Source organism: Diospyros lotus, chromosome 4 (assembly GCF_014633365.1).
Source record: "Diospyros lotus cultivar Yz01 chromosome 4, ASM1463336v1, whole genome shotgun sequence".
Lineage (NCBI taxonomy): Eukaryota > Viridiplantae > Streptophyta > Magnoliopsida > Ericales > Ebenaceae > Diospyros > Diospyros lotus.
Window position 1 is genome coordinate 3721546 of NC_068341.1, and position 21095 is coordinate 3742640.

The following is a 21095-nucleotide window of genomic DNA, read 5'->3' on the forward strand; positions in this document are numbered from 1 at the left end:
AGGGGTGTTATGGTAATTTCAACGGCCGTTCACATCGAACAAATCAACCGAACACCCTGAGCGTTTCCAGATAACGCGTATTTATTTTTAATGGCTTCTGCAGTAACTTGTAGGTTATTTTCAATCATACCCTCGCAAAATCCAGTTCTGTCCTTCTTCCCCCTCGCTGCAATCCGCTCTCGGATCTGCCGGAAAAGGCAGATTGCCTCTAGGGCCCGCAAAACCAGCCGCCGGAAAACACCTCTCTTGCAGCCGGCAACGGACATGTCCGTCAGCCTTCAGATGCCTGCAACGTCCCACCGTCGGGACAGAGACGAGTTCGATCCATTTCTGGATTCTAGAAACCGTAACTCCGATCATCTTCTACACATACGTATCCATATTTTTGTCTGTATATGTGTGAATTAAGTTACGTGTGTTCCCTGTTTGGTTTCAGTTAAATTTTGTGACATTTATTTAGCTGGTCGTTTGGTTGCTGGCTGGGAGAATTGGGAAAGTGGGAATTTAATTTCTATGGCTTATTTTTCATTAAGTGCTTGTTTCGTACTCTTGCGCTTGGAAATTTGTAATAAATGCAAGATCATGAAAAGAATATATTCCTTAATTGTTGTGTGTCTGATGAATGATGCTGGTTTACTCTTGGCTGAGTGCTTAGTGGGATCTTGGATTCTTGGCAGTGGTATTGGCGGTCTTAACATAACTTAATGTGCATACGTGTAGTATTAATTTTGTATATGGTTTAGCTTTTGACTATAAACGGATTAGGATCATAAACTGCGACATTTTGTATGAGTTGAATGAAAGTGGTGCTTAAAGACTCCAGTCAGAGGCTGGGGATTTTAGGGGCCCTCTTCTGGTGCATCCTTCTATAACACATTTGGATGTTGCAAGGGGCATCGATGGAGTATCTTCTATTGTTGATCCATCTAAGAGATTGCAATTAAGACAAGAATGTAGTTGCTAAGATTTTGCATAATAAATTAGGTTCCCGTATAAAGATATTCTAACTTCTAACAATATGGAAAGGAATTCCTGAGAATAATGTTCAGTTCAAGATTGAGTTAGTCATTTGAATTTCGTGCAATATCCATTGACTATAAGCATGTTGACTTTAATACAAGAGTTGCAGCTAAATTTTCCTTAACCAGGTGTCATATTTGGCAAGGCTGTTTTCAAGGTGTTATATGTGAAGCCCTTTAGGTACCAAAAATTATATCTAAAACCTTATGGAAGGGGAAAGAAATCTCAAGAGGTTGTGGAAACAAAATTATCTTCCAAATAGGTGTTGGTTGTTTGTTGACCTATCAACTTTTTCATAAATCATACTTTGGCACAATGTTCACTGTATGGGGCACATTTACTTGAATGATCAGTATTTCCAACTACAGGGGAGGATGTGGTAGCTAATAATTTCAGAAATTGTGCATGTACAGCCGACGTAAGCCTAGGGCTATTTTTGGCTTGCTAACTCCTTTACAGCTTCTTTCCCATGAACTTGATTCCATAGTGGTTCCTCCTAGCTGGCATACTCTTCAGGAAACTTCTTCTTACTTTTTGCCTTATTTGTCAGCATGATTATATAAGGTCATTGCACTAACAAACACTTGGCTCATTTTCCAGTTGGGGGCCTTAATTTTGGATGCCATCTGTAATGTGATTGGATAATACTAATCATTAGTAGGAAATAGAAGAGGCTTCCACTTTTTCAACAAGAATATATCAGGCCTTTATCCCACTAGGACAGTTTGCCTACTGCCTACATGAATTTTAGCTCGCCAATCATTTTTATTTATTGTCATATTTTCTGTAAGGCCATTCATATAATATCTAAAAGTCTCCTTAATCAAATTGCTAATAGAGCTTTGTGTTGCATGTTATGCGTCATGTGCTGCACCCCCATCCTCAAAATAGAGGGATCGTTGTTCCCTTGTTATATGTTGTAAAGTGAACCTACTGACAAGATGCACTGGATGTTCCATGAGAAAGATATGCATGGTTTGTTTCATCAGTTTACTGTAGAGAGCAGAAACTATGAATATGTACTTTATCATGAAAGTAAAGTTAAAGTGCAAGCATAACCTATTATTGTACCAGTATTCTCAGATCATCCCCCCCACACAATTTGTTCATCTTGCAATCCTGATGCAGGAGAGGGGGATTTGCTAACAACTGATAAGGAAGAAGAGATGTTCACTTCTAGTAGGACTGTTCCACGCAAGAATAAATCCCTTATGGGACCTATAACATTTTTTGGTGTGGAGCTTACTCCAGATAACATTGCAGTGGCTATGGTATACTTTGTGCAAGGTGTCTTGGGCCTTTCCAGGCTTGCTGTTAGTTTTTACTTGAAAGATGATCTACATTTAGATCCTGCAGAGGTATGACATATTTGGGATTTCATATGTGGAGGTTATTTTGCAGATTATGGTTAGATTTGTTTCTTCATGCACGTTATGTCTTTGGGTCTTTGCTTGTCACGCCCCAAAATCGGGAGGCCATGACTTAAAAATTTAAATAAGGACTTTCCCAAATTCTCCTTGATTTTATACACACACACACACACACGACGGAAACATAATACATATCAAATTCATTTGATACATCCACTAGGGTCAAATTCTCCAAATTACATAAAAGGTGCACTTTAGATCTAACAAAACATAATATATATTCCTTTGCACCTGAAAATCCAAACCCCCAAAGATCTTTCCAGTCGGGATTGCCTTTGTACACATAACTACCCCAAAAAGATCAACACCATTAGAAATAACCTCGAACTTCGCCTTTCCCCCTAACCTGGAATGATGTTAAAGCAAGGTGAGCCACAAGATTCAGCAAGTATGTAGAAATAACGGAAAATGGATACGGGTGGACTTTCCCAAAACATCATGCATATGGTGCTATATATTGAAAACACATGTCATTCCCATTTACATAAACGACACACAATCCATGCCATGTGCTCATATGAAACAATACCAAGCTATAAGTATAAATGCATAGATGCACATATATGGTTCTTGGGGCCCACGAAAAATGCACACAAGACCCTATATACAAACCTGCCAGTAACCAAGGACAGGCTACCAAATCAATAACATGAGCCCAAGGCTTTCGAATCACATTCACCAATGTCATATCCATCATTGTCATCCTTACGTGTCAAAGCACTCACAATCACATCACGGTCATAAGCTGTTGTGGGTCTCAATCTTACGCATCACAGGATCTAGCTACTGTGGGTCTCCACCCACAGTCTTACGCATCACAATTATAAGCCAATTTTCACCACCATTACCATCATGCAATACAACACATAAAAAATGCAATGACTCTTGCAGCATTAATGTGATGGCAAGGTCCCCATAAGCCCAGCATCGGGCCATGCTAAGCCCACGTAGGAATTCACACACACGAATGCTCTAATGCATATGCTCGCCTAACATACACAAGTCAACATTCATAGGCCAACTGTGTCATGCCAATGCTCACGCTCCCAACACATACAAAGCATGACCCCCAATGAATGCAACTCATGGCCCACATCATCATGCGAAGTAGTATAGCAACATAGTGCAATGCAACATAACCACAATCAAAATCACACAACCAACTCAATATCAACATTTGGAACCTATCCCCTTAGGGTACAACATCATTCCACAAAGAAATGTAGGGAGGAACAAGCCTTACTTAGCTAGTGAATAAAAATGCAACAGGAAATGCTCAAGAAGACTCCCTCAATTCTCTAAGGAATTTGCTAACAAAAGAAGAAACACATAACCTATTAATGTCTCTCAACTATACTCAAATCATAACCCAAGGAATTTATTTATTTCCTGAAAATCGGAGAAAGATGGACTATCGAAATAGAATAATTCCAGATTCTGGGCAAGGATTGGCAGGGTTACTATGGCTTGAAACATACGCAATTAATCCAAGAATTATGCCAAAACAAAGCTTAAGGAGTCTAGTTTATGTAGTAAAAAGTGAACTTTAATTTGGATAACACCACAAGAAGTTGTGTTCAAAAGATTGGAGCATTGCCAGATTGAAACAAAAATCCCAGATTTTAAATGGGTATTTCACAGGGAATTTACAGGATTAATACTTGTCCAAATAATCCAATTTCTATATCAAAATGAAGCCTCTCAAGTCTAGTTTACAACACACCAAACGGTTTGCAAATTGGACATCTAATAAAAAGTTATGCCCGAAAGAGTACAAGGTGCACGATCTGACCGAAGGTTGAAACGACTAAATAACTTAGGTTGATCGAAGTTGGACAGAATGCAGCTTTTCAAGCTTCAGTCGACTGAAATCTAACTTAGATCGACCAAAGTTGAGTAGAAAGTTGACTCTTGAGTTTTGGTCGACCGAAATTCTACTTAGGTCAACCGAAGATGGGCAGAAAGCTAACCTACAATCTTAGGTCGACCGAATCCTCGACCAAAGATACCCACAAGTTGCTGGATGACTTAGGTCGACCAAAGTTACAACGAAGTTGAAAAATAACAAATACACCCAAACTCCCAAGATAGTTTTCCTAAGGTTTCCTAACCACAAGTGAGCCATTCTTGAACGAAAATGGGATGAAATAAACCCTATGGAAACTTGTAATGAGGCTTAATAACATCTTAAGAAAAATCCATAAAAATCCAAGAAGTTGGACGAATAACCCATTAACTACAAAAATACTTTCAAGAACACAAAGAAACAACCTATGATCATTGATGCAACAAAAGAGCCTTCAAACCACATTTGGGGATAGATAGATAATCTAGACTTGCTTAAAAGAAGAAGAGTAGAAGAAACTTGCACAATCTAAATAAAAGTGCAAGAAAGAACTTGCCTTGGAGTTGCTTGCCAATGAGAAGAAAGAGGAGAAGAACGAACCAGCTGCAAAAGCCCCACTCCTTTGAGCTTCTAGACCACCAAGAAAAGAAGAAAAAGAGAAAGAAGATGGAGAAGAAAAAGAATCGGGAGCCAAAATGAAAAGAGAAGAAGAAGATGCAAGCAAGCAAGGAAGGAAGAAGAAAAGCATGGCATGCACGTCTCCCCCACCTGCTCCCATCAATTTTTTTCCTCCTTTCCACATTTGCCCTTCAATTGCACACATCACACAAATATCCAAGCCCCTTTTTGGTCATTTTCCATTTCTCTTATTCTTTCCCATTTTCTTTATTCTCCCTATTTAGGGAATTCCCATTTTTATCCTTGCTTTTCCTACACCATATATACAAGGTAAGCCCTTTTTGGACTTTTCCCATTTCCTTTTCTTTTTCCTTTACCTTAATCAACACCCATGACACGCGCATATATATATTATCCAATTAACCATTTAATTAATCAAGCATTATGCACCCATATATGCATATAAATTATATTCTCATTTATGTGGCCTCATCAAATTTAATTTTCCTTACATTTATTTCTCATAAAAGTATTTCCCTTAATTCGCCCCACTTTAACAACACATAAATTATTTCCAACAAATAATTAATAAAGGCAAAAATTTATAATGGCCAAAATAAAATACCAATAACTCCTAGACCCACTAACGGGTCATTACATTGCTACTCCATCAGATCATTTGTATTTTTGTCGATACTTTTGCATCCTATGCTTATTCAACAGTTTTACTTTCTTTGAATTCAAGAATTTTGAAAGAACTTGACAAAATTACTCACCTATAAGTTATGTATGAGAATCCAGGATGTTGAAATGCATTATTTGTTTGCTTTTCTTTTTTCTTTTTCCTAGTCACTTTATTTGTTTTTAATTAATAAGCAATGTTTTTTTTTTTCCACAAAATGAAGTTTGACAAGTTACTCATGCTTGACTAGACAGCTGTGATATCCGGCTTCTCAGCATTACCTTGGCTTATCAAGCCTCTCTATGGATTTATTAGGTTGGTTTCAATCTTATAATTCAGATGATCCTCCCTTTCTGCTTCACCTTATAAGTTTTTGGTTCATGCCTGTGGCATTATGACACTGATTTTTCCCCATCCACAGTGATTCTTTCCCACTTTTTGGGTACCGAAGAAGATCATACTTGGTTCTATCAGGACTGCTTGGAGCATTCTCATGGTGTTTGATGGCTACCTTTGTTGACAGCAAGTACGATGCCACTTTCTGCATACTTCTTGGATCCCTTTCTGTTGCCTTCTCTGATGTTGTAAGTGTCAAACAAGGTTTTCTAAATTGCATTTTCTTTTTTAGAGATCTCAACCTTTTCTCTGTGTCTTATTTGTAATGAAAGGTTTATATAATTCTATTCTCTAACTTGTATGAATTGCTTATAAAAAAATCTAAATTGCCTGATGATAATGCTTGACTTTATAATATTTGTTGGTTTGAGATTTTTGTGTGACCTGTGACTTTGTTGATTGGCACTATTCAAGCCATGTTTTACTGAACTTTGTTGAGGCCTCCTCACCATTACTTGTGGAACCTCTCATTTATTTTTGACATGCAGCCCTAATATTTTAAAAAATTCTTCATTTTAGTTTTACAGAAAGTAAAGTTTTGATGTATCACTGGGGCCTTTGAGAAATATTAACACAGTATGATGATGTCTACTTTTGCTTCCTGCTACGGTTAGCCTGATTCTGCAATTTGCATTTTCTTGGGTTAGTAGCGCACGTGTATTTTCTTACTCAAGTCTTTTTCCTGTGAACACTATTTAATTTGTTTTAAATTTCCTCTTGCTCCAGTAATTTTCATGTTCTGCTCCTGCTCTTGTTATTTTCCAACTTCAAGGTGTAAAAAAAGAATGTTATGCAAGTGTTTTCCTAAATTCACAATAGAATGCTGTTTTGGTGTTTGTGGATTTTTGACTGTGAATAAGCAAACAACTCAAATCTGTATGCTAATACTTAACGAAAAAAACCTATACGCTAATGTGAAAATCTTTTGCCAGTTTTTGAGTCCTCGTGATTTAAAAAGTATGAATATAGACAGACTTTCATACAACTTGATGCCCATTTCAATGTAGGACAGAGACATGAAAGGAATAGTCATAATTAAATGCCTAATGTGCACATATTTATGTGCATGTATGTATATATAAAGTACATACATGATAGAAAGCTCTAGTTTCACATGGGATTTTACTTCATATGGCTCCTTTTCAATTATTTTGAAGTCATTGGATCAGTTTCCTCATTTGAGAATTTCCTCCTTTCATCCACTCCATCTTGAAGAGGCACGAGGACTAATTTTATCACATTTCCATGTTCAAATTCAACATTTACATGTTCCTTTTTGGTAATGCTCCAAGGAGAAGATTCTTTCTTTCCTTATTTTTTAACCTAACATGTGTGGTTGCAATTATGATCTTATAATGTGAACAAGTGATCTTTTTGAATTAATCCCTTTGCTTTTTATTCTTTTTGAATTAGAAATATCTTTTCCAAGTTTGAGTTTGGTCATTTGGAATTTGAGTTTTTTATTTCATTTTTAAGGACATGTATCATTAAGCAGAAACATGTGTTCGGACTTTTGCAAGGGACAAGTGGGCCCAGTCCTGAAACACGACCAAGTCCAATAATTTTCTACGTCTGAACTTTGTCAATCTTTATTATGAGTTCTAACAGGCTATTTCTGGGAAGCTTTTGATACTTTTATCAATTAGAGTGCAGCTTGGTAAATCAATACGGCTTTTATTTTATCATTATTCTTGGAAAGAAGTGGGAAAAACAGAAAAGGAAAAAGTTCTTTTCTTTTTTCCCCTATCTCTTGTGCATCTGAAAGTTGCTTTAGTTAAGACTTTGTGTGTCATCCCCTTCCTTATCTTTGTGGCACTCGTCATCCGCATGCCAAAACTGAAGCACGGTATAGGTTGTAGACTCGATGGTTGTAGAGAGGGCTCGTGGTGAGTCACAAAGCATGTCAGGATCTCTTCAATCGTTATGCTGGGGTTCCTCAGCTTTTGGAGGAATTGTGAGTGCCTACTTTAGTGGCTCCCTGGTGGATGCTTATGGTGTAAGGTATGCTTGGTGTTTCATATTTTCTTTCTATCACTGTTACCAATGGTTTCTCATCTGATTTTGTTACTCCAGGTTCGTTTTTGGTGTTACAGCATTGCTTCCACTAATAACATCTGCAGTTGCAGCACTTGTGAAGGAGCAGCCGGTGCTTGGCCTTGCAAAGGGACAGAGCCTTTCTTTTGCCAGGCCTGGCTTTTTTGAAAGCTCAAAAGACAATATTATTCAGTTATGGTATGCTGTCAGGCAGCCAAATGTGTTTCTTCCCACTTTATTTATTTTCCTGTGGCAGGCAACACCACAATCCGATTCTGCCATGTTTTTCTTCACGTATGTTTCATCCCTGTACCTGTGTTCCATTGTCCCTTTCTTTCTGGGAGATTTATATTTTTCTAGAAACTAATATTTTTCAACTGAACATTTTCTAAGACTCTCCTTGATTGCAGTACCAACAAACTTGGTTTTACCCCAGAATTTCTTGGTCGTGTTAAGCTGGTGACATCAGTTGCATCACTAATTGGAGTCGGAATATATAATGGTTTTTTGAAAAATGTTCCGCTGCAGAAAACTTTTCTTGCTACAACCATATTGGGTGCAGGTCTTGGGATGACTCAGGTTTGTATACAGATTCCCTTACTTGAATTTGCCATTGAATTATCTGCTGATAGTGAATCAATTTTTATTTTGTGGTACAGGTGTTCCTTGTTACTGGACTAAATAGGCAGTTTGGTATTAGTGACGAGTGGTTTGCTGTCGGGGATTCTTTAATTTTAACAGTTCTTGGTCAGGTAATTTTGTATATACAAGTGATTTTTCACTCTTGTAGATCCTTGCAAGATTTATGCTCACATGGGAAATCCTGTGATATTTCTGTTGACTAATTCACGGGATTATGGAGAAAATTGGATTATGATTTCTTGGTCTCATCTTCCTAATCTAGCTCAGATTCTATCTTTAGTATTTAGAAAGAAATTGGACAGATTTAGATAGTTCCTATTTTTTGTTTTCTGTATCTTTAAATTTTGTATAGTGTACAGCTTACCCTTCCTTATTGTTTATCTTTCCTAGGTTGTATTCTTCTTCCCTATTAATAGGGGATGTAATATTCAGTTCAATGAATTGAGAGAAGTTCCTCCTACATCTTTTGATCTATTTTCTACAATTTTTATACAGGCATCTTTCATGCCGGTTCTGGTTTTAGCAGCGAGGTTATGTCCTCAGGGAATGGAAGCAACCCTTTTTGCAACCCTAATGTCTATATCAAACGGAGGAAGTGTCCTTGGGGGGCTGCTCGGCGCCGGGCTTACTCAGCTCTTTGGCGTCACCAAGGACAGCTTCAACAACTTGGCCGTTCTGATAATTCTCTGCAATCTCAGCTCTTTGTTGCCCTTGCCACTGCTTGGCCTGCTTCCTCGAGATGATCCTGATGCCAATTCCACGGGAAATGGAGGAGATATTGAGATGAAGTCTAATTGAGGTTCGCTTCCATATTGCCTTCTGATTACATTTTGAAGTCCTTTTGGTACTTGGGAATACAACTTCACGTTACAACACAAGCTAAAAAATAACACGAAAAAAAGAGAGGGAGGGGGGAGAGAGGCCTTTGAGTTTTAGGTGGCATTGTAAATATCAAAATGTTGGTCAGCCCCAATCTGTGCCCAGTTTGATTCATTGTAACATGTGGCAATATGCAACTGAGACGCCCATGTGAATCACCATCCTATGGCCAAGGATGTAAATCTGTTACGCTAATGCTTAATCTGGTAGATTTTTTTCTTTCTTTTTTTAAACCAAGGCTTTGGAGTTGCTGTTCCAGGCTAGATTGCACAAGAACATAAAACGGATATGATTAGAAATAGAAATGGAAAAATGATATTTAAAAAAAAGTAAGAAATGGAAACATTTGTCTTTCAAAAAGTTTTAGGTTGTATTTTCTTTGTTTTTTTAACTTGTTTTGAGTTTTTAGTTTTTCAAAATACTGAAAATATTTTTATTTTACTATTTTTAAAAATGTATTTTTGAAAAAAAAATTGTAAAGAAAATTTAAAATAATTTTTTGCTATTTTGGGTGTTTTCAGTCAGAATACTGAATCCCCACCCTCCCCCAACCCAAAAAAAAATTTTGCAGGCAGGTTTCTTGTCTCTCTCTCTCCCTCTTCTATCTCCTCACATTTCTCCTCTTCCCTTCCTTCTCAAGGCTCGGTCGTCAATCGCGTTCGCCACCATCATCATCGTCATTGACCATAGCAGAGCTATAAAGATCGATAGTCATGGCGATGCATAAGGTTATAGTTAGTTGAACATGGCGAAGATGCTCGAGAGGTTGCGGTCAAAGATGACACGTTGAAGGAGAAAATCGACAACTGGTAATGACGGAAGGCAACATTCACGGCCATGAACCTTCAGCTACCAGCAACACATCATCGGCCATGGCGATGACCCTGGTCCTCTTATTAGCAATATCACAACAATAAAGAAGATCCACAGTCATAATGCCCATGGGTCGCGGGCGACGTGAAATAGGCTCTGATTGTCGAAAACCTCCAACCACGATAGTTGGTGGCGACTGACAATGCGTTTTTTAATTTTGGTTGAAAATTAAAAATTAAATTTATAAAAATTCAGTCGTTAAATTTGGTTCATTCTTGTGTTTGTAATTGTAGACTTTGATAGTGTAAATCTTTGGTCAGCGATCATGCAGGGGTCGAGTAGAATAGAAGAAAAAATATATATATATATTTTAAAATTTTAAAAATAAAATTATATATTTATTTAAAAATTTAAAAATATAATATATCTATATTATAATTAAAAATATAAGATAACATGGTATTACACATATTATAGATAATAATATTTAATATAAATTATCGTTAGGTGTTATTAATTTATTAATTAAATTTATTATTTTATTTTATTAGTAAAATTTTATTAAAAAGAGTTAATTTTATTATTTAATAATCAAATTTATTAAATAAAATATCATAAAATAATTTTTTTTAAAAAAAATTAAAGTAAACAAGCCTTTTTAGTTTTTTATTTTATGAAATAATTTTTTAAAATGATAAAAGAATGTGTTTTTAAAAATTTTAAAATATAAAATTAAAAATAAATTCAAAATTGAAAATTAAAAAAAAAAAAAAGAAAACGCAATTGACTAGTTTGAACAGTTGGCTATAATACATATAGCCAATAATTTCTAATAAATGAAAATAGAACATGTGAAAATATTTAGATACAAATATCATTTGATATGATGGCATGCATTCAATCATTTTGGATCTCGTGATTATTTCCGATCAAGCGCTTGATGGGTGGGGTGGACAAACTTTTGCCCACAAAATCTAATTATTTATTTAAGAATTATGATTATAGAAAAAGAAAAATTATAGGAAATTTTGATATTTTCTCAAGTTTTCATTATTTCAATAACAATAAAAACAAAAATTAGAAGAAGAAGAAGAAGAAGAAGAAGAAGAAGAGGAGGCTGTGAGCCAGAGCAAGTCCAGACAAATCAAACCAATGAAGCAGTCTCACAGCTTCACATGGTAGGGTCCAAAAGAAAAACTGCTCCCGATGTTTTGTCATATCTGAGTTTGTTCGCATGCACCTTACTATTTATGAATGAATACGGATGTGTTGACTCCCTTTGTTTTCACATACCCATGCTGCTGTCTCTCTCTCTCTCTCTTACATCCATGATGATATCATATAATTAATTAATTGCTCATCATCATCATGCTCATAAGTACTGAGAATGCATCAGAAATTGGTTCTAATATTAATTATAATACAAATGTTAATTTTTTTAAACTTGCAACACACTATCATCATCATCATCATCAGGATTTAATCATGGCAATGATTGCTGATTAGGGTCGACTAATTAAAGAACTACTCAATCCAAGAATGCTATCACGTGGCAGCCACACTGCAGTTCACATGGTGGGTCCTATATATATATATATATACACACACACACACACGCGAGCCTCAACTGCATGCATTGTCATATCTGAATTTTCACATGGTTGCACGCACAAAAATATTATATATATACATATATATTTTAAAGATGCTGTCTTTCTCTTATGTACGTACTTGTTGTTATCTTTATGATGCCAGTGCTCTGGGGTTCATGTTGAACAATTGAGCTCCAATCTACAGGATTCGCATTTGAAACAAATGTTGGTTGTTGTTGCCGCTAATATGGATGGATGGAAATGGCAATGGCAATGGCAATGGGAATGGCAATAATATCTAGCTAGTTAATGGGAGATGAAAGAAAGGTTCATGCTTGTTTGTATTGAATGCTTTCAGTACTTGGGGGAGGCTGAAGCCAATCTTGAAAAGGAACAATTAATGTAGCTTTCACTGTTTCTCTCCATTCATTTCATGCATACAGAGAAGACACAGCTTGATAATTGGCACAAACTTAATTGTGTGCCTTCTCTACCTTTTGGTCGTTAGATAAGGGCTTGAATGCTGACAAATTGGATTCTCAGGTCTTTGGGACAGCAAAGCCAACATCCCAAAAGCCGCCATGTGAAAGAGAGGACTTGAAAGTTGAAATTGTTGGTAGGACCCCAATCGACTGAATCTGTACTTAAAACACAGATAAAATAAATGACAAGTTGGGGACTTCATGACATAAATTAAGCCCTGTTATCACAGCTTCCCAGCCAATTATCTTTAAGCTTTAACCACCCTAGCTAGCATATATATATATATATATATATATACACACATATGGTTTTGGTCTCATATTAATCAAATTCATTTAGTTTCGCTTTCTTTGAGGCAACTTTGTTTTTGTAACACTTCATGATTGCTCATTTTTGGGCTACAGAACTGTGTTACAGCCAGTGCGAACCACCCCTAATTGTTTATTTAATGTATATAAGAACTATACATAATGGTGGGAGAAAAACTTTATGTTGCGTTTTTTTTACTATTTTTAAGTTATTTTTAGTTTTTAATTTTCTAAAATAATGAAAACGCGTTCTTTTTATTATTTTTAAAAATATATTTTAAAAAAAAAAATTTATAAAAAAAACTTAAAACAAAAAAAAATTGTTTCGAGTGTTTTTATCAAAAACAAACTCTAAACTTCAAACATACTTATTTATTTATTTATTTATATTTTATTATTATAATGAGAAAAAATATTACAAAATTCATTAATTTTAAAATGTATGTATTTTTTTAATAATATATTAACATTAAATATTTCTAATTTATTGAATAAAATATTATTAAAAATTTATTTTTAAAATTTAAAAGAAAACGCGTTTTCTAATTTTTTGTTTTGAGAAATAGTTTTTTAAAATGACAAAGAGAACGCGTTTTCAATTTTCTAAAAACAGACTATCAAAATAAAAAATTGAAAATGAATTCAAAACTCAAAATTGAAAATTAAAAAAAAAAAAAGAACACAACCTTAATTTCTCAACCGTATCGATGTAAGTGATAGTAACGTTTTTAACTGCAAATGTCCTGTCAATAAATGGATTAAAAGGTTCGTGCATGCTTTATCCGAAGAAAAGGAAAAAAGAAAACCATATGGTTTTGTGGGCTAAAGTGTGGATACGTACGCAGCGAGTAGGAAATTAGGTTTTAGATTTGGAAAAGCAACTAGCAATAGCATGATTGATTATGCTTGTGGGAGATATATGTATATATATATATATATATCATTATGGTTGGAGGGTGAGTGTTGGGAGAGTGCATGCATGTGGAATGCCATGTGAAGGATATTAAATACAATCTTCCAACCTCCATTAAAGCTTTTACAATATGCATCTCTAGCTATATATGCACGATAATGAATTAGGAACCTAACAAGAGCCCATGTGAGAAATCATTGAATCCATGAACACTGGATATAGAGCTAAAAGCCATTTAATTGGGAATTATCATTATGAAGAGGGAAATTAAAATAAACAAATATTGTTGGAATAATTAATTAGAAGGCCTATATGGTTATAGCTAAATCCCAATAATTATAAAGGACACAGGATAATGCCAAACGAATCATCATTTGATATAGAATATATATAGTTAATTAATTAAGCAAAGCATGATATATAGTTCTGATGAGTTTATCTCTTCTTCAACTGTATATATATCATCACTCTTTAATTATGGCTTGCTTATGATCCAAAAAAAGCATGGATCTTATTTATATTCTTTTAAATTTATCAAACAATATTTTGCAGAACCATAATTACTAAGGGGCCGGGGCTTAATGCCTCTCCAAGCCAATATTATTATCATGTCTATTATTATTATTTATGCGTTTTCATATGGCACTGCAGGAAAACAGATAGATTAATTTCCTCTATTTTCTGGATAAGTTTTACCTCTCATTTTCTGCATTAATTCTTCACTATATATATCTTACAAGATGAACCCCTAATTCATGATCTCTAATTATAAAAATAGCGCAGTCACACGTTGTTGATAACATTTTCTGAATAAATTATCATTTTCTGTGGACTTGCTCCTGCCCCCTTTAGAGACCTACGTACAGATACCCACAAACACGATATGTGTTGCAAGCACTTTTAAGGCCACTGGAAATGCTCATCACCTACTGGACAATAATTCACATGCAAGGATACCTAAACCAATGAATACGGGTGACACGCCCACACACACACACACACACACACACACACACATATATATATATATGTAATGTTGCCAAAACTTTAAGCAAAATGGAACAAGAGCGGGTGCTTCAAGTAGAGCAAAAGCAAATGCCCCACAAAGCATCCAATCTTGTCTGTGGGCCTGAAGAAAGTCTGGATGTGGTGGCTTCTCATGGGGGACAACCACCCTTGAGTGCCATTTTGGAGCTTACAATGGAGGAACGGACTTGATGATGCAGGAATTTGCAGCTCAATATAAATACATTATTATTCACCTGTAGATTAGGAACCTACAAGGCTCAGAAAAATCAGTCTCCACCCACAATGCTTAATTTCTAGTATTTTAGTGATTATTAACCATTCTAATAGTTTTTATGCTTATATATATATATGTATATATATGGTGTCTTGGCTTGGAAGTTGTATCAATAGGTTATAGATGTCAAAGTGCATTATTATCACATAGTTAATTAATACTTTCCAACAGATTGACAGGTCTAAGCTAAACCTAATAGGGCAAAAATCAAGTCTTGGTGTCCCTCAGATTAAAGCATGATGCACCATTAATCATAATAATCACTGCTATCTTTTGTATGATTCTGCTAATTATAAACAAATGAAAAGCAAAACTACAGTTTCTAAGAATGGGTCATCCTAAGATCTTATAGTATCAAATATCTAACATGTCTATATATCTTTTTTCTCTTTTGCTTTTTATGTTCTATCTCTTTTCTTTGTTTTTCAATTAAAACAATAATAAAAAAAAAAAAACTGGGCCACTATTTTCGAACGATTAATTTGTTTTATATGAACATTGATGAGGAGATAGTTTTAAAAAACATAAAATTACTAAAATACCCTTGAATAATAAACACTCATTCGGTCGCATGTCTTCTTTTTGTCACTTGACATGTGCCCCATTAACATCTGAATTTAACTTCTAAATCCTATTTCAGGAGAGTTTGAATCATCAAAAGTGATAGAAGATCTATTTACAATGGATTCCATAGATCCTACCTTCCCGAACAAATCAAACCAATGACATCTCTATCTGATTTGAATATCCTTTGAGCACAGTACCATCTTGATTTGGTTCAAAAGATTTTGTTCTGTTATTCACGTCAAATAACTCTTATATTGTTCGATGCGAGCAAAATAAGAGAGGGGCATAGAACCATACGAGAGGTGTAGACCCACACCCTTGCAAGCCGTGTCAGGCAACATAATAGGGCCCTTGGTCTGAACATTCTAATTACATGGTACCATCTTTACCTCTTGTTCAAGATATCTAAACTAAAAATCTTGAAAATAACTCCGAATATCTCAACTTACACTGTTTGTGTAAGTGTCACAAATCCTTACAATAAATGAAATAACTCTAAGTATTCAATATACATTATTGTTCATATACTAACTTAAACATCAAAAAAAAAAAAAAAATCAAACTTTATTTTTTTTTTTTTTTTTACAAGTGTTCAGTTCCAGACAGAACTGTGATGATCGATCTCAAATACTATCATAAAAAATAATATCTCATTTAGCAAAAATATTGTTCGATTATTTTTGCATAAATCAAATCTATTGTTTTTAAGTTCTTTGACGGGATAACTATATGTATAACAAAATTAGGATATTTTCAAGTAAAATAAATAAATAAATAAAACCAAAACACTTTTATTGTAGGCAAATAATTCAATTATGGAAAATGACTATAAATTGCTAATTAATTTCTAACATGCTATGTTAAATGGCTTTGTTAATAAAATGACAAAAAATTATTATTTAAAAGTTAAAAGCTAATACAGATATTGTATCAGTGACAAAAACTTTACCAATTTATTGAAATTGTGAAAGTTTTGCAACTCATTATATGCTTGATCTGGTAGACCAAATCATCTAATATTCCTTATCATGTAAGCAATTAATGATAAAATAAAACAACAATAAAATAATAATTTATAATTAAAATTAGATAAAAAAAAATTCTTACTTCAATTAATAAAACTAAAAAAATGAGTCTAAACTTAAATATATTTTAAGAATTTACCCTAAAATAAAAAATAAATAAATAACAAGTCAATCTTGTGGTGGTGGGATCATTTGTTTTGCTTCTTGTGGAAGCATTAATATATTGCAGGAAAAGAATACATTTATAAATATTTGAGGGGAAAACCATAATTAAGATAGAGGTGACAGTGACATTTGTGTAATTATGATCCTCTTTAGTGAGTTTTTTTTTTTTTTCCTTTTTCAATGCATAAAATGTAATTGAACTGCACTGCATCATTCTATATAAAAATTATAACGAATACAAATTAAGAAGATAGCAATTAAACAAAATTATTTCTTAGCAATGCATCACTCTTGTGGCATTTTCTGGATAGAATATCATTTGTCCTAAGAAACAGTATTTAAAATCATAATAAAAGGGTTATCTTCCTGAAACTAACCCTTTAAGGTAACAATTAAGGGTTATTTGTCCTAAGATGTTTTTAAGGTAACAAAAGAAACAGTCTTCCCTGAAACTTCACATTTATTAATCTAATGAAAGTAGCTAATTGACAATTATTGCCAACCCCTCTTCTGAATCCTCAGAGCCTTCAATATGGTAAGGAAGCAGTGTTTATGAAAGCAACCTTGTAACGTAAGTGAAAGTGGCTCTTAACCACCGGCAAATTAACACAAATTAATAAAATATGACAGTCCGAAATCTTAGGGATGATGATCATCCTCTTATAATTGGATGAATGAATATGTGCCCATTTGGCTGAGGTTAAGTTAAAGTCAGTATTGCGTGAGAGAAGACAGAGAAAAGAAAAGCAACAAGAACCCACTAAACAACGTGATTGTTTCAAAAATAATACGCTTAATTATGCTAATTTTCACCCTTTAGATCATCCATGTGACAAAAACGTTGGAGTATACAACATAGGTTTGAAGATTGAATTTAAATTAACTGAAATGATTGAACAATATTATTTCAAGTTCTTTGTCATGTACATTTCATCGCACAACAATAGATCGACGGATCGAGTGATTTAATAATAAGAACTGAAAACAAACTAGTGGGAGCACATCTCGATCCAATAACTGGGATCGATGAGAAACAGAAAAAGATCAGCAGCTCGGACAGTGATCAGAAGAAGGCACCTTATCATGAAAAAATGTTTCTTGAAACATCAGAGTCTCGGCAGCAAAGCTGTTCACGCAACAGGAGGACAGGCTTTGGCTCATTCAATTGCAGTCCGCCAGATGAGAACAGTGGGTACCCAACTGTTGGTCCTATCCAGTGCAATCAAAAATCCCACAAATTAAATATATAAAAAAACGTCGACCAGGTGTCACACTTTTGCTAGAGTTAAAAAGAGAATCGTATTTTACGGTGGTATTTGCAAATCTTTGCATGTAAATGAAGAAAGAAAAAAACATCCATAATTGATCTACACATTTGATCGACATATAGGTGTTTAAACAATAGCACAATAATGGCCCTATATTTTGTGAATGATTGGCATTTCAACCACCAAAGGCCAATTGGTCAATGAGGTATGGTTGGGATGTTGATACTATGGTGAGGTTAATCCATATATGTGTGTGTGTGCGCGCGCGCAGAGAGAGAGAGAGAGAAAGAGAGAGAGAGTGTAAAAATTAAGTGGTCAACACATGCACGGAATCAAAACAACCATAAGATAAATACAAGCTAAGCCAAAAGTGATTAAGGTGAAGCCATCAGTCATGGTGAGGTGTGAAACCCAAACTCAAACCATTCAACCATGTCAACCCAATGTAACTCTCAATAAATTGGTGGTAGCCCAGTGAAATTGGTGCAATAAATATGTTGAAAAACTCTACTGTTGTATTGACAAAATATATTACAATAACTCAAAGATTTTAAAGCACGAAAATTTATTTTTTTTAAATTTTTATTTATCTCAAAATATAATACATAAGGGATCTAAACAAGTTTTCAAAATACAATAGAATCGTTTGTTGGCGAATGTACAATTTCCAACAACAGACCTAAACACAATGAATTTATAACAAACACAAAGGCTTCTCTAATTTTGCGGTAAAAGAATATAAAGAATTGATCTTTGAATGCACAAAAATTATAAAGTTTTATGTGTAAAAAAAGAATAAGAAGAGATAAACAATATGAATCCTCAAGTATTTTGATCCAATAATACATCAATCTATTTATAGATAATGTTTCAACCATTCACCAAACATTACAACCACTTATTTGTGTAAATAGAATTTAAACAAGTGAAAAGTTATAATCATTCATACATATAAATAAAATTCATGAAAATTTACAACTTCTAGTTCTTTGACTTTGATCTCTTCCCAAACATGTTACAACAAATTCTTTTTAAAAATCTCTCCAACAAAATATATAGATTTTGGGACTAAAGATTCGGCTTAATTACGTATAATCTTGTTCTTGTAATTTAATCCTATCTTTAATCGAACATGATTGTGGTTATTAATTTTTTGAGCCACAGCGTAGCACCTGGCGTTTGTTGATGCAAAACAAGCATACGATTGACACAACCGAATAGCAAGTACACAAAAGGCTTCTAGCTACTGTTTGGGGGATAATGCTTTATCCCAAGAGGAAAATATATAGGAGAGAAAATGAGAAAAGCAATCAGATGGAATGGAATTCAATAGGCACTGAGGTAGAGTTTTTAATGCGGGAAATTGCCACGCACGGGTCCCCCCAGGCCCCAGTGTCCCATTTCCCACTGCCCCATGTCCCTTAGAACATGGAGGAAATTATGGCAGCTTTCCCTCATATAAGGTCTTCCCCCTCACAAATAAAGACCCCCCAAACATCAGCCACCTCCTCTTCTTGCTTAGTTCACAAAGAGAAGATGCAGAAATCATGTAGAAACCAATCATTCTGCCAAGCTTAGAGAGAAACTCTTATTCTTGTTTTCATCAGATATGGAGATTGAATTGGTCAAGTGTGAGTGCTGTGGGCTGAAAGAGGACTGCACTCAAGACTACATCAGTGAGGTGAAGGCCAAGTTTGAAGGGAAATGGCTATGCGGGCTGTGCTCAGAAGCAGTGAGAGATGAAGTTATCAGAGGGAAGAAGCCATTTGGGATGGAAGAAGCTGTCAAGGCTCACATGTCCTTCTGCCGGAAATATAAATCAAATCCTGCGATTCGAGTTGCCGACGGGATGAGGCAGCTGCTGAGGAGAAGATCATTGGATGCCTCGTCATCTTCTAATTCCTCGTCTCCTTCCAAGAAGTACACTGCAAAATCAGCTTCCACTTCACAAGTGGGAGATGAATCATCTTTCTCCCATTACTAGCTGATCATCAGAAGAATTAAGGTCTTTTAGCAGCCTTCCATGGCTGAATAATCTCGTCTTGTCATGTAAAGGGTGGTTTTGTTTCAATGGAGGCTTCTTCCTAGTTTTGTTCTTCCTTCAATTCTCTGACTGATATGTTTTTCTTTTTGGTTTTAATTTCTTCCTTCACTCTCTACAGAGACTAACAATTCTTCTTGGCAAGTAAATATCTAACTCGGTTGAGATAAATCGTCACAAGGCATTGAAGAAGGGTATTTCTTTTTCCTTCCGATTCAGTGAAACAATATCCCTCCAAAGCTTAACCAAAACAAAACAAAAAAACAAAGAACCGGGTCTCTCTTTTTCTGGGTTTTGGAAAGAAAATTTTCTCTGTTCTTCCATGAATGACAGCTGAACCTTTTTCATACTTTAGTTTTTTTCCCTCAAAAGTTCATGATAGATAATCATTTCTTGATGCTTCTCCAATGGCTTTTGAAATTGCATAAATGGGATCCTTTTCTTTTTATTTCCTTATTTCTCAATTGTGAGGACTCACTCCAATGTGATTATGGTTTTCATATAATTTTTATTTCACATGGTCTTTGTTTCAATATGATGAAAAGTTTCCTAAAACCGAGTGCTTTGAGATTAGTTCACTAGCTATACAATATTCTCTTAAATTTATTTAGTTTTTAAAAAAATAATTTTTGAAATTATAATCAAATAAAAAGACAGCTTGGGTTTGATCCTTGGAGATACAAATCATTTCTTTATGCAAAAGACAAACTGTCCTGCCTTTATAAATGTATCCCTTTTCATGCTTTCCTTTGCCTAATCATATTTAGGAATTGAGGATTAGATATATAAGAGATTCATAATAGTATAGAATAGCATTTGGTCAACTTTGCACTAAACTAACAAGGACTAATTAAGCACTCGTATACATATATATATATAATATATATATGCATGCTTCAATTATTTAAGCTACCAAAATTATTCTCTTTGATTTTAATTTTAAAAATATTAATTATTGTTTCTTTGATCATCAGTCTTCTTAAGTTGAGCCACCAAAACTACTCTTCTTCTGTCATGTTGACCTACTTCACCCACACAAACAGATTGAAAATGAAGCTCAACAAATTCAT

At 34.6% G+C, this 21095-nt stretch overlaps 2 protein-coding genes across 2 annotated transcripts; both read left to right on the forward strand.

The window, feature by feature from the left end:
- The first annotated feature begins 73 nt into the window (after positions 1-73).
- Positions 74-9784, forward strand: LOC127800129 (folate-biopterin transporter 1, chloroplastic). The gene is made up of 9 exons (XM_052334570.1): positions 74-346; positions 2149-2378; positions 5847-5911; positions 6018-6180; positions 7845-7993; positions 8066-8320; positions 8437-8605; positions 8686-8778; positions 9164-9784. The coding sequence occupies exons 1-9, from the start codon at positions 91-93 to the stop codon at positions 9464-9466; spliced, it is 1683 nt and encodes a 560-aa protein (XP_052190530.1). The 5' UTR covers positions 74-90; the 3' UTR covers positions 9467-9784.
- A 9658-nt stretch (positions 9785-19442) lies between these two features.
- On the forward strand, positions 19443-20149 carry LOC127800181 (uncharacterized). Its single transcript, XM_052334640.1, has one exon. The coding sequence runs from the start codon at positions 19594-19596 to the stop codon at positions 19966-19968; it is 375 nt and encodes a 124-aa protein (XP_052190600.1). The 5' UTR covers positions 19443-19593; the 3' UTR covers positions 19969-20149.
- Positions 20150-21095: the final 946 nt, after the last annotated feature.